Raw genomic sequence first — 18151 nt, 5'->3', positions numbered from 1 at the left:
TTGTTTGGAAAATTTTAAAAATTATATAAAATTAATATCCCAATTTATAATATAGTTTTTATTGCTATAACAGTTATCAGCTCTCTTTTTAGATGATCATGATAATAATATCCTTCCAACAGGACAAAACTATCTTGCCCATGTCAATGTGGTGGATAGACGCTGTCACCGTGCTTAAGTATTTAAAGCCATTTTGGAATTTTTCCCATTGTTGTATCACTGCAAATTGTAAAGGATGTAAACTTTCATGTGAGTGCCACTATAAATGGATAGATCCTGATATTGACATGCTAATTATATGTTTATAAAATTGAATATGATTTTTTTTCTGAGTAAATTTTATTAATGTGGTAATAGTTAATAAATTAAAAAATAAAAATAATTAAATTATAATCATACACTAGCATTAAAATATAAATAATACAAGATTTGTAAAAAAAAAAAAAAAAGAGCTAAGAGAATCCTAATCCTTATAAAATTAAGATAAAATTTAATATTTTAATAGAAGATTAATTGGTGTGTCATTTATTTATTAATATTATTAAATTATTTGTTATGAATGAGATGATATAAAACATTAATTATTATTGAATGCACGACAATTGTAGAGTGGCAGTGGTCAATACAATAAATAGGAAATTGTCTACCAGTTTATAAATATATTATTTCTTATATTTGTCTTGTGCAGATTAAAAAAAAAAAAAAAGAAAGAAAAAAGGAACACGAAAGTAGGACCATTTCTTTTTTTTGGAATCTAAAAATTGTGGTAATGGAGAATCCCATGTGGCAATTTCTGAGAGTAAGAAATTGACGGCCTCTTCATGAGCCACGAAGGCCGTTGTACAAAGGGATCTACATAATAAAACATTGTCAAATCATATCTTATTCTGAAAAAACATAAACTATCAGGGGTCTAAGTGATAAGAGACCGATGACTGCCTATTCTGTGAACGTGTCAGAATCCATTTACCCTTGCACGAACGACTCCAATACACGCTGCAGTACTGAAGCAGCTCTCTCGAATTCACTATCCTCTGCTTCAAAGCCTTCCCCCATATTCACTTCCCGTAAAAAAGAAATACCTGAACTGGGCAGATTAGGGTTTTTAAATTTAGGACATGGCAACGGTAAGTCGTATCAGATCGAGCCTCTCTGTATTCAACAAGATTCTCAGATCCAATTCTCAGCTATCCCCTCTTCATCCACAGGTAACTATCGCAACACACAAAACGTTTCCTTCGTTTTTACCGTTTTGCGAATTTGATCCGTCGATTAATACCTTAGGTGAAATCTATTATTTCACAGTTTTATGAGGAATGATTTCATTTGACTGAGCTAAATATTCTCGTAGATGAATAAATATATTTTCTTAGCGACCAAAAATCACTTTCTAATTCGTGGCCTGTTGTTTTTCTTACAGTTATCGAAAGGTTTTTCCACTTCGTCGTTGCAGAAGGAGCAGAAAGTTAAGGTAAATGACAAGCTTATTTTGTCTTATTTTGTTCTATTTATCCCAAAAGAAATGGGATTTCAATAAGACTCTAGTTAACACAATGCATGATGATGATTACATTGTTGTTGTGAATTAGTTTGTCTGTGAACATAGAAATTTGCAAGAGGCTTAAGTATGTCTTTGCATGTGTTTTTATCATTGAGGGTTTTATGACTTGGGAATTTGTTTAAACCATGATTTGGTTGTCCTTCGTTTCATTTTAGGTGCCCCTGGCTTTGTTTGGAGGTTCAGGAAATTATGCTTCTGCTCTGTACATTGCGGCAGTGAAAACTAACGCACTGGAGAAGGTTGAGTCTGAGATTCTTGACCTTGTTGAGGCTTCAAAGAAGGCTGATACATATTTTCAGTTCACAAAGGACTTGTCTGTGCCTGCAGAGACGAGAGTTAATGCCATTAACGAAATCTGTACTCAGGCTAAATTTTCAGATGTTACGAAGCACTTCTTGGGTATGTAGTAGTAACTGATATTTGCTGCATAAAATTGGGAATTGTTCTTTACTGAATTTTAATCTTATTTTTCTTCTTATTCTTCCTGAATGTGAATATATATTGAAATGATACGTGAATAGTAATTTTTTTTTTTTTCAAGTATAGTCTGTTTCTTCTTGCATTATAGCAGACAAGACTGTGGACTTCCTTCTATTTTCCTTTTTCTTGTTTGGCTACTTTTCATGTGTAAAGTTTTGAATCTCTTTGGTAAATTCATTAGATAGCTCTGGTTCAAACTTCCTATTTCTCTCTTTAGGGGCATCTGTTCTTATATCTCTCTCTCTCTCTCTCTACTTAGGGCAAGACATAATTTCTCCATTTCTTGTGATCATTTACTTTTGAGTCCTTGACTCTATATGTACTTGATTTTTCTGAAATTGATGGCTTTCTGAGTTCGGGTCCAGTCAACTCTTCGTTCCATCAGTTGACTGACAGTTGATCGGAATCATGTTAAGAAGATTATTCAATGGTTACCATTATTTGTACAAGTTCTATAAGTAGTAGGTACTTGCTATTAGTTTCACCCAGCATCTTGGTTTCATTTGGCAGCTTTTTGACATAAACGAGGCTATAAAAGTATGATATTAACACCAAAATGAGAATTAAGGGCTGTAGAAATGTTTAGTATTGATTAGCGCTTTATTCAGACAAATTTTGGATTTTGTTTTGGTGGTTTGCATAAAATTCAAGTTGATAGTACTTTCTTTTTTTTATATTGTGAGTTTTTTCTTTTTTTTAATATGTAGGCTGTAAATTGTGAGGCATTTAGATCACAGCCTTAGGAGTTTCTGTTTATCTGCATTGGTTGCTTGATATCATTACGATTGCATAGCAGTTATGTTATTGTTACTTTGGTCCTAATTGTTTTTGTAATTCTTTTATTCATCACTGTTGGATCTTATCTGGGTTATTACACAAGGCTATACTAATTTTGCTTCTACCCTTTTCCTTGAAATTTGTATGTTTGAAAAGTTGTTAACCACTAGTACGCTTATAATTTCCTACCAGTTGTTTTGGCTGAGAATGGGAGGCTTAGAAACTTAGACACCATCGCTAAGAGGTTTGTGGAGTTAACCATGGCACACAAGGGCGAAGTAAAAGTTACTGTTACATCCGTTATTGTAAGTTTCCTCCAATTGTAAATTTCTATCGGAAAGAGCTTGTTACACTGTCTTTAAGATACTTATAAAACTAGTCTTTTGAGCGTAACATTTCTCTAACCAATTTTCTCAAAATTTCTTGATTAATCTTAAAGTGGTTTAAGCACTGTGTTGTTGCACCTCTAGAATTTATAGACCTTTGAAATGCGTTCTCATGTGCATTCAGTTGATGTGTATGAATGTTATTGTGATATGGACGTGTCTGAAGCTTTCTATTCCTCTATAGAAAATTTGGATTGGTTTACGCAAGTAACTCTTTCTTGGGCTTGGTTTGTTTAAGGAAATAACTCTTTTCATGGGCATGGTTTATGGAATTTGAGAATCTACCTGATGATTGACTGCATCATTACTCGTAAATTTCCCTTTCCCCCTTAATTAACTGTGGTATTTTTGTACTAGCCACTTCCCCCAGAAGAAGAGAAAGAGTTGAAAGAGACACTGCAAGAGACACTTGGCCAAGGGAAGAAAGTCAAGGTTGAACAGAAGGTACTCAATATCACCCTTTATGATTTTAACGTCAATGCAAAACTAAAGATTATGAGGGAAGAAGCAAATCTAAATCTATTCTGTTTGTGCCACAGGTTGATCCTAGCATTCTTGGTGGGCTCGTAGTAGAGTTTGGGCAAAAGGTGTTTGACATGTCCATTAAGTCTAGGGCGCGGCAGATGGAGAGGTTCCTACGTGAGCCCATTCATTTTGGCACCCTCTAAAAAGGCTGCCACAGCCCCAGGGCCCAAATTTTCAAGATGATTATGCAACAACTGGAACGCTCCAAGAAGTAAAAGAACCATTCATGCTTTTGTTTGGTGCTGTTTGCTTGTGCTCCGCCATTTCTGAATGAATTGAATCATTGGCAAAATAAAATTCACATCTTGATCACTTTGCTTTCATGGCAAATGGTTCTGATGGACGGCAACATTTTTTGTTTGGGTTTCGGTTCGGACCATTATCTTTTAAGGGTATAATTTGTGTGTTCAAATAATTACTCGGTCCTGCACATGATACGGTTCTTAAGGACAAAAGCTCTTTTGATGAACATAGTGTTGCTAAGACAGTGTTCGCATTTTATTAATATATGCTCTTGATCCTCTCTTAAGGCAAGATGATTGGCTTTGGCTTATAATCTTGAGAGAGATTCTGCAGGCTGCAGCACAGCCCCTTGAAGGCCAATAAGGTATGGATGGTATTTAAAACCTTGCCCGATATCGGCCGTAAAAAATTAAGAAGAAAACATTGTTCCTAGGACTTGTAAATGATACGATGATAGCTTTGCAGCATGATGCTGTGTTAAAAATAATAACGATAATAAGAAAATATAAGAAATTATCAATATTTCAAATCAATATTGTTGGAGAAATTTTAAAATATATAAGAGATATTATATTTAATTAATACACGTATGTTATGTATAATTTAATTAAATATAATTACTAATTATATTATAATTTTTTTTAATATATATATATATATATATATATATATATATATATTATATAATATAATACTTTCTGATGTACTCTTGAAATTTCTTTGAAGTGGAAATGCGCCCGTCTGCCCGCACACACGTTATATATAAAAAATTGAAAACAACAGGAGCATTATGGAGTGGAAACTGGAAAGGGGTTTCATTACAATTTCTCAGTAAAAGGATAAAGCTTCCAAGAAATGTCCTGTCAGGCCAAAAAATAGAAAAAAGTGTGTGTATATTATTAACCTGAAAATCCGATAGTGATGTGACTTGCTTTATAATGAAAGCAAAGTTACCAACTGTCTCGTACGTTCATAGTTCATACTTATCAGACTGTTTTTACCTGATTTCTTTTTTAAACAATAATAATAATAATAAAGAATTTCGTCGAATTTGTTTGCTTATGATACAGGCATGGCGGCATCTGAGGAATTGCTTAAAGCAGTCCATGATTGAACAAATTAATAGAAACACTTAGCTCAGTAGCAGATTTTTTTTCCCCGGCCCCGTTTTTCTTTTTTCGGTTCAATTGCATTAGCTCTTATCCTGAAAAAAAAGAAAAAAAACCATGAAAGATGATGCCGTGGCTAGTCTTATATAGCCATGGTAATAGTAGAGAATTCATGAGTGTGCGAACTTTTCATATAATTATTTGATGAAGCCCCTCGGGCTTACAGCTTACTATTTTGGGTTCTGATGGCCTAGTATTTTAACAATATTGTCCTGATAATATAGATAGGGTTTATATATAGATTGAAATGAGCAATATTGTAGAATCTAGTACAAAGTATAACTAACAACCATCTGGTCTTAGTTGTTATTTCTTGTCTTTATAACAAAGTAGCTATGTTGCTTTGTTGAGCCACACAAGCATATATGAAAGAGCTACATTTCTAGGACAGCTGTTGAGATAAAGATAAAAGAGAAAGAGAATGCTTTTCGAAGCATTTGAGTAGCTTGTGAGTTTATTTTCCACTCATCCTTTTTCCCAGAAAATCGCGGCAGTCCCCATCGGCTAATAGGGTCCCAGTAACTTATGAATTATCTATATCAAAATTTTGTTTGCCCCCTTTTGTTTTTGATGATCGTTTCACTTGACTGAGACCCTATTTGTAAAAACTGAATTTTGATTGGACAATGACTTGGAATATCTTTTGATTTTATCATGATACGTGAATTCTTCTCTGGGAACTTGTCCCATTGCCATGTACAGAGAAAATTAGGTAAAGAAAAGGAATCACACGGGAAGATTACTATGACAACTCATTTAGACAATGAAATTTTGTGGGGGTAGGGGGGTGTTGTTGTATCTTGATGCCCACCATTCTAGCTGTAACATGGACACTTTTGGAAATTATATTTTTATTAATTCCCAAGTAAATAAATTCTGGGGCACCATAATTTTTTATTGATATCAACGTAAATATGCTTTTGCAGAAAGTTAATAGAAACCTTAGGAATTTTGATCTCTTCTTCTGCTTGGTCTGATTTAATATATATTTGGATTTTGTGCAGCCAAATTTAATTAAAGATTGAATCTGACCGACAGCACAAAATCGATACCGAATATTTTTAATCGTTGCAAACGCTTATCAGATTTTGAAAAGTTGTTGGTATAATGAACAATATTAATTAGGGCAATTATCTACCGACAACTTATTTTTTCATACTTTTTTAAAAATATATAATTTTTAATTTTTTTTGCTGAACTCCACTTAAAGTTATATTATTTTGCACCAGTCCATTTTCGTCTTCAAACTGTTAAGAGAACTAATAGAATATTGTATAAATGATTTTTTTTACCCCCAAATATAAAAGGACAATTATCCACCGACCACATGTTTTTTTACATTTTTTTTAAAAATACACAATTCTTTAATTTTTTTTCACTGAACTCCACTTGAAGTTATATTATTTTGCACTTGTCCACTTCTGTTTTCAAACAATGTCCTTGTGAAATGACAATTTTACCTTCTGATGTCAGCAAAGTTCTAACAGTGTTATAACAAGAATGGACTGGTGAAAAAAATATTAACTTCAGGAGGAGCGCTCCAAAAAAAAAATGTGTCCTTTTGAAAAAGTTTAAAAAAGCAGGTGGTTGGTAGATAATTACCCTATTAATTATTGAATGAAGTGATCCGAATTTGTTCCTGTTCCATCGTTTGTTATGTGAGCAAACAGGGCATCGAAAGAAACTTGCCGTCTATGAACGTTGTCTGACAAATCTTCATTAGAGAATGCAACTTAATTGATATATCCTTATTATTTTCATAAATTTCTTGAGTGTTCCTCTAGTTAATTTGCATGGAGTCCTTCCGTTTTCTAACAACAAAATGAAGTGTCCTTTAAGTTTAATACAATTTTAAGAAGTAACTGATATTAATTTAATACAAACTACTTGCTTATTCATCCAAATTTGTTACTGTTAACAGAATCATGACTTGAGGAAAAAGATAAATGCTTGAATATTTGACCAAAACGGCCCGTGAATTGCTTGAGAAATACATGCCATAGAAGTTGCTTAATCCTCAGAGCTATTCATTATATATTAAACGTGTGACATTTTGGGTAATTGAGAAAGTGTACCGACAGTACTTTTTAAACTTTTGTACTCTCACATTCTCAAACCACACGTGTTTTACAAGGCTAACCCTAGAGAACAGAGAGAGAGAGAGAGAGAGATTATTATGTGAAGTGGAAGCAAAATTGTTATGTCTCATAGACATATGATGATTACCTTGTGAGTGAAGAAATCAAAATGAATCGATAAAGACTACATAGAGTCAAAGACAAGAAGACCAACCATCCCTCTCTTTCCTTTTCTCAATAATATTATTCATAAAAGAGAGGTCCCCCTCCGATCCGTTTTCCACTCTACCCATCGTACCAACAAACACAATTCCTCTCTCTCTCTCTCTCTCTCTCTCTCTCTGATTAATTATTTGTATATATATGTAAACTCTCATACTCATTATTCATATTTCTAAGCAAACCCCACAACCATCACCATCATCATCACCATTACCGCCCCATCAAGCCTCCTCATTCTCTCTCTCTCTCTCACACACACACACACACACAAACAAACTAAACATATCATTCGCTCTTATATAACCCCAACAGCACAAAACTTCCAAAGTATCTTATCAATGAGGAAGCCAGATCTAATGGGGAAAGAGAGACTAGTTAATGGTAGCAACATCAATGCTAAAGCTAATAAGCTTAGAAAGGGCTTATGGTCACCAGAAGAAGATGATAAACTCATCAAGTACATGTTAACAAATGGACAAGGATGTTGGAGCGACATTGCTAGGAATGCTGGCCTCCAGAGATGTGGCAAGAGTTGTCGTCTTCGTTGGATCAATTACTTGAGACCTGATCTCAAACGCGGCGCGTTTTCACCACAAGAAGAGGAGCTCATCATTCATTTGCATTCCATTCTTGGCAACAGGTAATTATTAAACAAACCAAAAGCAGTATACATTGAGCTTTAGCAATTGCCAGCATGAATTAGTTTGTGACTGCTATAATTTTTTTTTTTTTTGAATAAACTGAATCAATCTTTTGCTCATTATAATAATATATTTCTCTTGTTCTAGAGAATTTGTTTAATTATTTTTTATGTGAGTGAGATTATTAGTTGTGATTGCATACCTTAAAAATATAGTTAAAATTTAAAAACTAAGTAAATAATAGAATAAATATCGAGAGAACTGCTTGAAAGTGAATTGTCTTCTTTCTTTTGCTTAGAGAAGCATAATCGCCTAATCACAAGAGGCTACATATTTTCATGCTAGGAAGCACCTTGCATTTAACTATCCTTATTAAGCTAACTTGTTATAACCATTGCTCATTAATTTGCTGCTCATTCTTATCCCGGATTTTGATCCCATATTATTGGTTTTTTACATTTTTTATTCTCAAATTAATGAAATGTGATCCATCTTTGCATTTTATTTAGTCTCTACCTTTTCATACTTTTATCAAGCAATTTCCTTAATTATTTAATGGGAGATGTAAAACGAAAAGTGTGCATCCCAGGCAAAATTCTCTGAAACAGCTCAGGAGATACCCAGGTCCATTAATTATGATATTATTACAATGTATATATGCTTGCTTGCTCTATCTTTTTTTAACTCTCCCCCTACAACCCCACCTTTCTCTTTCTGCAAATTTGAGTTTTTGCCCCTTTTTGGTCTGAAAAATAAAATTTCGAACTTTGAATCTTCATCCACACAGACAATGAAACATGTAAAGCATCCATACGTGTACAATCCTCCCTTTGTTCAACAATGTGCCTACATGCAAAGCATGCATTAATAATACAATTGATCAAGGCAAGCTTTCTCTAGTTTTAGACCTCAAGTATCCATGCAAAGCCTGCTTTAATAAAAGTACAATAAAACTCTTCGCTTATAGTTAATATACATTGTCTGCAATTTTTTAATTACCTTCATTTGTTTCAAACAATTTAGGTGGTCTCAAATTGCGGCCCGTCTTCCAGGAAGAACTGACAATGAAATAAAGAATTTTTGGAATTCCACATTGAAGAAAATATTAAAAACCAACCCCAATGCACCTACACCTTCACCAAACAATAGTGATTCATCAGAGCCAAGAGGTGTGATAGCAGGGATCATGCCCATGCCTAATGATCATGACATCATGACCATGTGCATGGACTCGTCTTCCTCGTCATCGACTTCCATACAAACTATGGTCACATCCAATAATAGCCAGTTAATTGATCCTTTCTCGATGCTTGATACCCGCTATGACATGACAAGTGCGTCATGTTTATTCAATAATATGCCTACATGCATAGCTCAAGTTGATCATACGGGGGATGGATTATTCTACGAGGATTACGGGATTTTAGAGCCTAGTAAAATGGGATTAGAAGGTGACCTTTCTCTTCCTCCACTAGAGAGTAGAAGTATTGAAGAAAACAATTCTAATGCCGCCAAAAACAACCACAACTACAATGTTGATTTGAAAGGCAATAACAACAACCACTACACTAATAATTCTTGCTTCAATAATACAATTGATCAAGGAATTAAAGTAGGGGACATGTTGGGGTTGGAAAATAATTGGCAAGGAGAAAACTTAAGAGTTGGAGAATGGGATCTTGAGGGCTTCATGGATAACATTTCCTCCTTTCCTTTTCTTGATTTCCAAGTTGAATAATTGGCCACCCTTTTAGTTTGGACCCAATAAAGCCTAGGAAATTTTGGGCGAAAATTCTTTTAAAAAGAAAACACCAAATTCGAACTTCTTTCATCTTTATATGTGTCCTCTTTGTTCTCTCAAAATCTCCTCTTTTTGTTCATTCAAACAGCAAAAAATTTCTGCAATCAATAAATGCTGCAAGGCGCCGTGACTACCCAGCTAGCATAATTTCTTGTATGTAAATTTCAGTTTCAATTTGAGGCACTCCGGTCATTATTTCAGGAGCAGTGGGATCGTTGTTGAAACATATAGTCATAGTTCCTGAGAAGAGGGAAATGCGAGTAGTGGTGTAGAAATTGTAGAGTTGAATAATAAAGCTTAGTTGATCATGAGTTGTAGTTTCGTGTACATGTCGGAAATAAGTTGTAAGTGGGAGATGAGGAGGATTATACTTGTAACGCATGCACTTTGCACTGTAACCAGATGATCATAATAAAGAAGTAAATTGAAATTCCTGGCCCTCTCTCTGTCTCTTGGCTTACTATTACAGTATTCAAAACTCATTGAAAAAAAATTTACTTATCTTGACTCTTCTTAGGAGAAGTATAATTGCTGAGTGCATAATTAATAGGCAACTCGTGAGTTTCATGCAAAAAGAATGCGCAAGGAAAAATGGTAGCCTCTCAAAAGTCAAATTTGTAAAAATGGAAAAGAAATGACGGACGACGCCTGAGAGATTCGAACTCTCGCGGGGAAACCCCATGTACTTAGCAGGCACACGCCTTAACCACTCGGCCAAAGCGTCGTTGTTAACCATGGTTGCTGTTTTTAATATTTCTTTTAAATTTACAAGAGACTCCGGAAACACAGCCCGATTTCGTTCATTGGAATAGTTTGAAGGTGGACTGATCCATTGCATCTGCAAAAACTATATAAAATAGGATACTACTGGCACCCCTCCAAATTTCCTATAAGACGCCACCTTTTAGGCTTTTACATTTATAAATCTATCTCTATTTAAATTTACATGAAAGATCAATTATAATTGAGTTAAATACTGTTTGGTGTTGAGGTGTTGTGAATGAAAAAAAATTTATAGTAATAAAATAAAAATTGATAGTGTATGGTAAATGTCTTTTAAATAATAATTTTAATAAAAAAAATATTATAAATTTTTTACACATATGCATGAGATTAAATCAACTCAACTTTCAAATCACACGTTAAAAAAGCTATAACTATCCAATTACACTATCAAATAAGGACTTAATATCATTTTGGTGCTATCTTTAAAAGTCCTGCAAGTTATTACCTCTTCATAAATTTCTATAATTTAATAGCTCCCCTAAAATATCCATAGGAATTAATCTTAAAGAAACTACATAAAAAATAAAAAATAAAACCTAACTACAAGCCCGTTCACGGTCAATTTTCGTCTAGTAAATTTGAAAACACAAAGAATCTTGTGAGGCTTTTGTTGATCTTGATGGTCAAATCTTTAAAGTGATCACTTTCAGGTGAAAGGTAATTAATGTGTTGATGTGAAAGTATATAGCATACTCGTTTTGAAATGATTGAGTTAAATCCTGTTTGGTGCTGAGATATGTGAATAGTAAAAGAAAATAATTATGAAATAAAAGTTAGTAATGTGCGGTCTTTCAAATTATATTATACAACTCTCCAATTACACTATCAATATGACCTTCACATCATTTTGTTACTATCTATATATGCCCCGCAACCATTGCCACTTCATAAATTTTTGTAATTTCACAGCTCACCTAAAAATCCACAGGAATTAATCTCAAAGAGAACCATAAAAAAATAAAATAAAATCTAAACTACATCCGGATGGTCAATTGTTAGTCCGGTAAATTGAAAAACAGAAACAACCTTTTGAGGCTTTTGCTGATCTTGATGGTCAAATGTTTAGAGCGATTGCTTTCAAGTGAAAAGGTAATTATGTGTTGATGGGCAAGTTAAGTATATGGCATATTCATTTTGAAAGGATTGAGTTAAGCTCTATTTGGTGTTAAAAGGGGCTGTAAATGAGAAAAAAAGAAGTTATAAATATAAAATAAAAATTGATAGTGTATGATAAATATAATTTTTAAATAATAATTTTCATAAAAATTACAAAGATATTATATGTTTTCACGTATAAGTATAAAACTAAATTAACTCAATTTCTAAACTATAAAGTGAGAAAGCTGTAATTATCCAATAGCGCTACCAAATAGGGCTTTCTAATATTATTTTGTTACTATACTTATAAGCCCCACAAATCATTACCTCTTTATAAATTTTATAATTTAAAAGCTCACCTGAATATCCAAAAGAAAATAATCTCAAAGAAAATCATATAAAAGAAATATTAACTACATCCCGTTGATGGTCAATTTTAATTTAGAAAATTAAAAAACAGAAAGAGCCTTACGAGGCTTTTATTAATCTAGACAATCAAATTAAGTGATCGCTTTCAAGCGAAAGGTAATTAGTGAGTTGACGGGCAATACTATGGGATATCCATTTTTAAAAGAATTTATACCAATTCCTAAATGAGATCTAGGTTTTGCGAAGAAATGGATACTGTATTTTTTGTGATGATGATAGTAGTGAGAGGTGGAAATTATATCATTATGTCGGTCTTGATATAAAAGCAAAAGCTGGTCCGATCTATTAGCAGATTATATTTCTTTATTCTTTTCCATCATGAGTATATATGGATTCTTCACTTGTATTTCAATCCATCTTCTCTTCAAAAGTAAGCAATATATCTAATAAATTCGCTACCCCTATAGTTCAATACTAATCTCTCAAATCTTAAATTCAATTAAAGAAAAATAAAATCCCACTTAGTAATCATGTGATTGAATTTTAACCAATCAATTATTTACTTTGGGATCTATCTTGTAAAGACTTTTTTTTTTTTTTTTTTTGGGGGTCTTTTCATAGAAATCCTCCGGGTACCCACAGTTAATTGGAATCCATTTATACGCATATATCTTACACATAAAAAGATGCTACTCATTTATACGAGTGAATTTGATTTGGAAATTATGTGTGAGAGATATAAATGCATTATCTAAGAGCAATAATGCCTGTTGGGACAAACGACTGTATTGTCATAAACCTTTCTCATTGAAAAAACACCTTTTCTCCTTCTTTTTGGCTAAAGATAAAATTAATAAAAACAATGCACGTAAAAGAGGGAATTAATTAATGCAAATGTGCTTGCTTTGCTATCATTCCTACGATGTAAAAGATAAAAGAGAATTCGGTGTAAAGCAAATGCTAGGCATAGGGACTTAGGGTTACCTAAGAAGAGAATCTCTCCCGCAATTGTCGGTCCAGAATTTCATTTGTCTCCCACGGCTCCCAAGAAACAATGTTTTTAGCTTGGAATTACCAGTAACAGTTTATTTTTTTTGCGCTTTGAATGGATAACAAAAAAGGTAAATAAAAAGATAAATTTCTTTCCCTTTTTTTATGAGGAGACCGATAACATATATTTTTTCAAAAAGTGAATTTTGCAAATGTTCAATAAGGCTGAGATAAAGTTTCTCATGGTAAAAACAAAATTTACACTATTTGAGCCAATAAATTTTTTCATGATATTTATCCTTATTTACCATTCAAACTCGTTTTCTTGAACACAATAGAATTAATTTTATGCATGGAATATTTAATGAAGTCACGTCTTTTTATCCGTTGTATTTACATTTGGCTATGGCCTGTGCGTCATGTTATTATGAAGCCGGATGGCCAATTAATAATCAAGTTTCCGCCGCAACAAAAGCAATCGACGGTTTCTTTCTATTTTTATTTTTATTTTTTTCAGTTTAAAAACTTCTGAAGACCCCAATATCAGAAGTAAGAAATCAGAATCAGAATCATCATCACTTAATTTACTCTCTGAGTCATGATGTCGAGTCATGAGATCACTGAAAGATCAATGGGTGAGTGTGGAGAGGAAGAAACGCAAATGTTCCATGTTCACAATCACGCATACCCAGCTTGTGCTTACTATGTTCAGAGCCCCTCAACAATATCGCATGCAAACACATTTAATATTATTAATAATGATTATGATTCGGCGGCTTTCCACTCCCGGACTCGCTCCGAATTAACAGCGTCAGCCACCACCAAAAACAACCTCCAAGCGATCTCAAGACTCACTACTCTCTCTCGTGGCTCCTCTTCTCGAGGATCCAACAGCTCTTTCTCCCATGACGTCAAGAAGGTCATTACAACTAGTGCAGACGACGATGAGGAGCTCCATGCACATGCAGCTGAGGCTGAGGCTCCCCAGAACCGTCTGATAATTGTTTACAATGATGATGATGATGATGATGATGATGACGATGGGTGGTACCATCACTATGGGAATGATGATGGGTGGTACCATCACTATGGGAATTGGAGTAGCGCTAAAAAGGGTCTTTGGTGGAGGTATTTTTCTTTCAAGAGGTCTAATTCATGTGCTTGGATTTGTTTGCAAATAAGTTGGAGACTTTTGCTGAGTTTGGGAGTTGCATTGCTTGTTTTTTACATGGCTTCTAAGCCACCGCCTCCTTTGATTTCTATCAAGGTACTTAATTTCATCTCTCGGCTTTGAGTAGCTCTGTACTATTAATTCGTTCTTCTTTGATTTTGAGTTGATCAATTTGCTTCGCTTAATCAGTTAAATCTCTTGCTAACTGGACTAGTTTCAGTCCTTTGAGTAGTGGCTAGTGATGCTCCCTTAATTACCTAAGAAAACATCACTACTATCAAGGTAAAATCCTTCCATTGCATGAAATTAGTTAGTGGGGTTGCAATGGCTTTGTTCTTTCTTTCCAGTAATCCTACGGCTTTCGTGCCTGAATGTACAACCGCAGTTGAAAAAGTCCAAAGGTTGTGTTTATATTGCTGTCCCAAGTTTGGGCTTTGAACTACAAGTGGGCCTATAATGGGCTTTCGTTTTGGTTGAGTGTCTCAACAGTCATTTACCATTTTTTTTTTCTTTTCCAAACATTTATTCCACGCTATTCCTCTTAGCACAAGCACAAATTAAAGAACTTTCCTCCCTAAAATTCATCCTTGTAGAACTTCTTTTTAGTTTTCAAAAGACTAACCAATCAAACTATTCCCGAGAGATATTATTATTATAAGATTGATCTTAGGTTCGAATACGGGATCTAGTATTTTAATATTTAATCACACTTTGTATATGAAACAAACAAATTATAATGCCATCCTCTAAAACTTCATTCAATTAAGTAAACCCCATTTCAGATTGCAGGAATTCGCCAATTTGGACTAGGAGAAGGAGTGGATAGCACTGGAGTGGCAACTAAAATCCTCACAAGCAACTGCTCAGTTGATCTATTAGTAGACAACAAATCCAAGCTCTTCGGCCTTCACATTAGCCCCCCAGTCATCGATATGTCCTTTGGCCGCCTCCCCATCGCATCATCACACGTAAGAGTTAACCAAGACTAATATTTTATTTCATTTAAACATCAAAATAATCACATACTTATTGATAGATAACATGTTAATTAATTTGTCCTAGGGTCCAAAATTATATGCTGCGAGTCATGATTCAAGCCTGTTTCGATTATATGTGGGAACGAGAAACAAGCCAATGTACGGAGCTGGAAGAAACATGCAAGATTTACTTGAGTTGGGAAAAGGGTTGCCTTTGATCATTCGAATGAGCTTCAGAACAAATTACAGGGTTGTTTGGGACCTCATAAAACCTGAGTTTCATCACGAAGCTGAGTGCCTATTGCTCCTCAATAGAAAGTATGACAAGAAACATCGAACTCAAGTGTACAATAGCACTTGCATTACTATTTCTTAATCTTGATTGTTTGTACGTGAGATGAAGATTGCTGATATTTTTACCGTTTAAAGATTTGACTAGTGATTTTCAAGCAGATTTATTTGGCACATTAATTTAAATTAGAAACATTTGTATTTCATTCTCTTAATAATAGTAGTAACGGAAACCTCCCCTTTTCCTCTACAATTTACCACGAGCACAATAAATAATAATCATAAATGCTTGAGTGAAAACCTCACCGTACTTACTTGAGATATATGTTCTTTTTCAATAACTACACTTTACACTAATTAAAGATTGTGTACACTAATTAAATTAAATTCAAATGCACTTTACAAAAATTAAATTCAAATTTGTTGAGGATATTATTAACAAAAAAAGAATGCACTTTAAAATCCTAAATTACAATAAATCTAAGAGTAAATATATAGTTAAGATTGGGTAAATTTCAACTTTAACATTAGATTTTGAGTATGAATTAGCCCATTGACATTTATACATTATCAAAAAATAACTTAAGGGGCAAGACTTGTCTCAAAGCGAGATTATTTATATTTAACTTGATTTATTAATCAAAGCGAGATTATCTCTCAAGTTTATCCGTGAGTTCAATCAGATACAATATAAAAATTTATAAATTTAACTCATGCTCAAAAGGTAAGACTTAATCTCAAATTAATTTATCCATATTTAAGTTTTATTATTGATGGACTGGAGATTATCTCCTAAACAAATTTATGCGAAGATCGAAATAAGATATAAATGTCAAGAAATGGAAATTGAATTAACTAATTGCAATACTAGTAAGTAGTGCAAACTATATCATTATTATGTTTTGGTGTAAAAGCAAAAGCTGCTCCAATCAATTCGGATATTATATATATATATATATATATATATATATATATTAATCTTATGCGTCATGACTGTAGCTAAATTCTTTTGTATTTTTCCTATCAATCTTCTCTTCTAAAGGAAGTAATGTCCTACAAGTTTTGCAGGGCGATTGCTCAATTCTAATCTCTCACTCTTAAGACTAATTATTTATGCTTCACACATACATTTTCTAAAATCACCCAGAGGTAATCATGAGATTGAATTTAATCAATATTGACTTATTTTCATAGCTAAGAAAGAAAAAGATTCACAACGCCCACAATTGGATTTAAAACCCACTTAAATCTTTCTCATCAAAAAGAGATGTTACTCATTTATGTTATTACATATAGTGATGAAATTGATTTTGTAAATGCAAAGAGATATAATTACATCAATTGCTCAGAACAATAATGTCTGTGGGCACTAACTACCGTATCGTCATATAACTTCCAACTGCAAATTACTTTTTCTGGATCCTTTTTGGCTAAGATATGAACTTTTTTTTTATATATTAAAGTAAAAATAATACAAACTAAAAGAGGGATTTAATTAATTAACAGAAATGCATGCCAAAGCGTGCTTAGTTTTCCATCATTCCTAAGATGTAAAAGACAAAAGACTATTCGATGTAAAGCAAACGTAAAGGGTTAGGGCTGCCTAAGGCTAAGATGAGAATATCTCGAGCTCGCCCGAAATTCTCGGTCCATATTTTTCCTATCGATAATGTTAACCAATATTTCTACCTTGGAATGAGAAAATGTTAAAAATTACATTTCGATGTTTGTTGAAATCACCCATTTTCCATAATGTTTCAATTATTTTCATACCAGTACTTTTATGTTCTTTGAATAGACAGCAAAAGGATAAATAAAAAGACAAATTTACCTCTTCTTATCCAGGAGAATATGTGTGTTTTTACAGGCGAATTACATGTGTTCGAGAAGATTTAGGTAATATCCTCTCCACAAAAGCAAATTCTAAACTATTTGGAGCTGAAAATCCCTCTTGTCGCATGCATCTTTCACAGTATATCCAAAACAATTTTATTTTTTTTAAAAGAAATTATATACAATGCAATCCAATTTCATTTATGTTTATGTGAGCAAGATCTGAACTAAAACAAATCTTATAATACCACCATAAGAGTTTTTATTAGAGGTTAAGCTTAACTACTAGCCCCCACATTTAGAATCAATATAAAGGGATCAATTTTAGAGCAATTCTAGGCAACCCAATATCTAAACCATAATTTAAATCCTAAATAATGTAGCATTTTTTCATTGGATAACGGTTAAATAACTTTACAAGTTATAAATGAGTAACACATATCATTGAGACTCAAATGTTAAGATCCATACCATTATTATTAATTTTATGTATAATAAAGTAATTTCATCCCTCATATGTAGTATCGACATTTGGCTATAGACTATGGCTTGTTTTATGAAAGTCACTTAAGCCAATTAATAATGAATAATTATTTTGTACAAAAAAATCATGAATAATTATTAGCTAGCAATTGACTAAAGTCCCCTCCATTTTATCTTTTTGTTCAGTTTAAAAACCTCTGAAAACCCCCCATTAAGAACTCACAAATCAACCGAATTAATCACATTGAAAGATTGCATTGTAGCGCGAAG

At 33.2% G+C, this 18151-nt stretch overlaps 3 protein-coding genes and 1 non-coding gene across 4 annotated transcripts; 3 read left to right on the top strand and 1 right to left on the bottom strand.

Moving 5' to 3' along the window:
• Nucleotides 1-991: 991 nt before the first annotated feature.
• On the top strand, nucleotides 992-4263 carry LOC18043445 (ATP synthase subunit O, mitochondrial). Its single transcript, XM_006439060.2, has 6 exons — nucleotides 992-1208; nucleotides 1421-1471; nucleotides 1717-1960; nucleotides 3011-3123; nucleotides 3562-3648; nucleotides 3744-4263. The coding sequence occupies exons 1-6, from the start codon at nucleotides 1119-1121 to the stop codon at nucleotides 3870-3872; spliced, it is 714 nt and encodes a 237-aa protein (XP_006439123.1). The 5' UTR covers nucleotides 992-1118; the 3' UTR covers nucleotides 3873-4263.
• A 3516-nt stretch (nucleotides 4264-7779) lies between these two features.
• LOC18043444 (transcription factor MYB83) lies at nucleotides 7780-10017 on the top strand. Its single transcript, XM_006439059.2, has 2 exons — nucleotides 7780-8081; nucleotides 9106-10017. Exons 1-2 carry the CDS (start codon nucleotides 7780-7782, stop codon nucleotides 9818-9820), a joined length of 1017 nt encoding a protein of 338 aa, XP_006439122.2. The 3' UTR covers nucleotides 9821-10017.
• A 508-nt stretch (nucleotides 10018-10525) lies between these two features.
• On the bottom strand, nucleotides 10526-10607 carry TRNAS-GCU. The gene has a single exon. It is a non-coding gene; the product is annotated as a tRNA-Ser (tRNA).
• A 3120-nt stretch (nucleotides 10608-13727) lies between these two features.
• Nucleotides 13728-15650, top strand: LOC18043443. Its single transcript, XM_006439058.2, has 3 exons — nucleotides 13728-14393; nucleotides 15080-15265; nucleotides 15360-15650. Exons 1-3 carry the CDS (start codon nucleotides 13728-13730, stop codon nucleotides 15648-15650), a joined length of 1143 nt encoding a protein of 380 aa, XP_006439121.2.
• The last annotated feature ends 2501 nt before the right edge of the window (nucleotides 15651-18151 follow it).

Source organism: Citrus clementina, unplaced genomic scaffold, assembly GCF_000493195.1.
Source record: "Citrus clementina cultivar Clemenules unplaced genomic scaffold, Citrus_clementina_v1.0 scaffold_4, whole genome shotgun sequence".
Taxonomy (NCBI): domain Eukaryota; kingdom Viridiplantae; phylum Streptophyta; class Magnoliopsida; order Sapindales; family Rutaceae; genus Citrus; species Citrus x clementina.
Note: the sequence above shows the minus strand (reverse complement) of the source record. Positions and strands in the feature narration are given on the sequence as shown.

Excerpts from the sequence above, each read along its gene's own strand:
- LOC18043443 (XM_006439058.2), top strand. The coding sequence starts at position 13,728 with ATGTCGAGTCATGAGATCACTGAAAGATCAATGGGTGAGTGTGGAGAG. Across the intron at positions 14,394-15,079 it reads CTCCTTTGATTTCTATCAAG|ATTGCAGGAATTCGCCAATT; the intron begins GTACTTAATTTC and ends ACCCCATTTCAG. Across the intron at positions 15,266-15,359 it reads TCCCCATCGCATCATCACAC|GGTCCAAAATTATATGCTGC; the intron begins GTAAGAGTTAAC and ends AATTTGTCCTAG.
- LOC18043445 (XM_006439060.2), top strand. The coding sequence starts at position 1,119 with ATGGCAACGGTAAGTCGTATCAGATCGAGCCTCTCTGTATTCAACAAG. Across the intron at positions 1,209-1,420 it reads TATCCCCTCTTCATCCACAG|TTATCGAAAGGTTTTTCCAC; the intron begins GTAACTATCGCA and ends TTTTTCTTACAG. Across the intron at positions 1,472-1,716 it reads AGAAGGAGCAGAAAGTTAAG|GTGCCCCTGGCTTTGTTTGG; the intron begins GTAAATGACAAG and ends GTTTCATTTTAG.
- LOC18043444 (XM_006439059.2), top strand. The coding sequence starts at position 7,780 with ATGAGGAAGCCAGATCTAATGGGGAAAGAGAGACTAGTTAATGGTAGC. Across the intron at positions 8,082-9,105 it reads CATTCCATTCTTGGCAACAG|GTGGTCTCAAATTGCGGCCC; the intron begins GTAATTATTAAA and ends CAAACAATTTAG.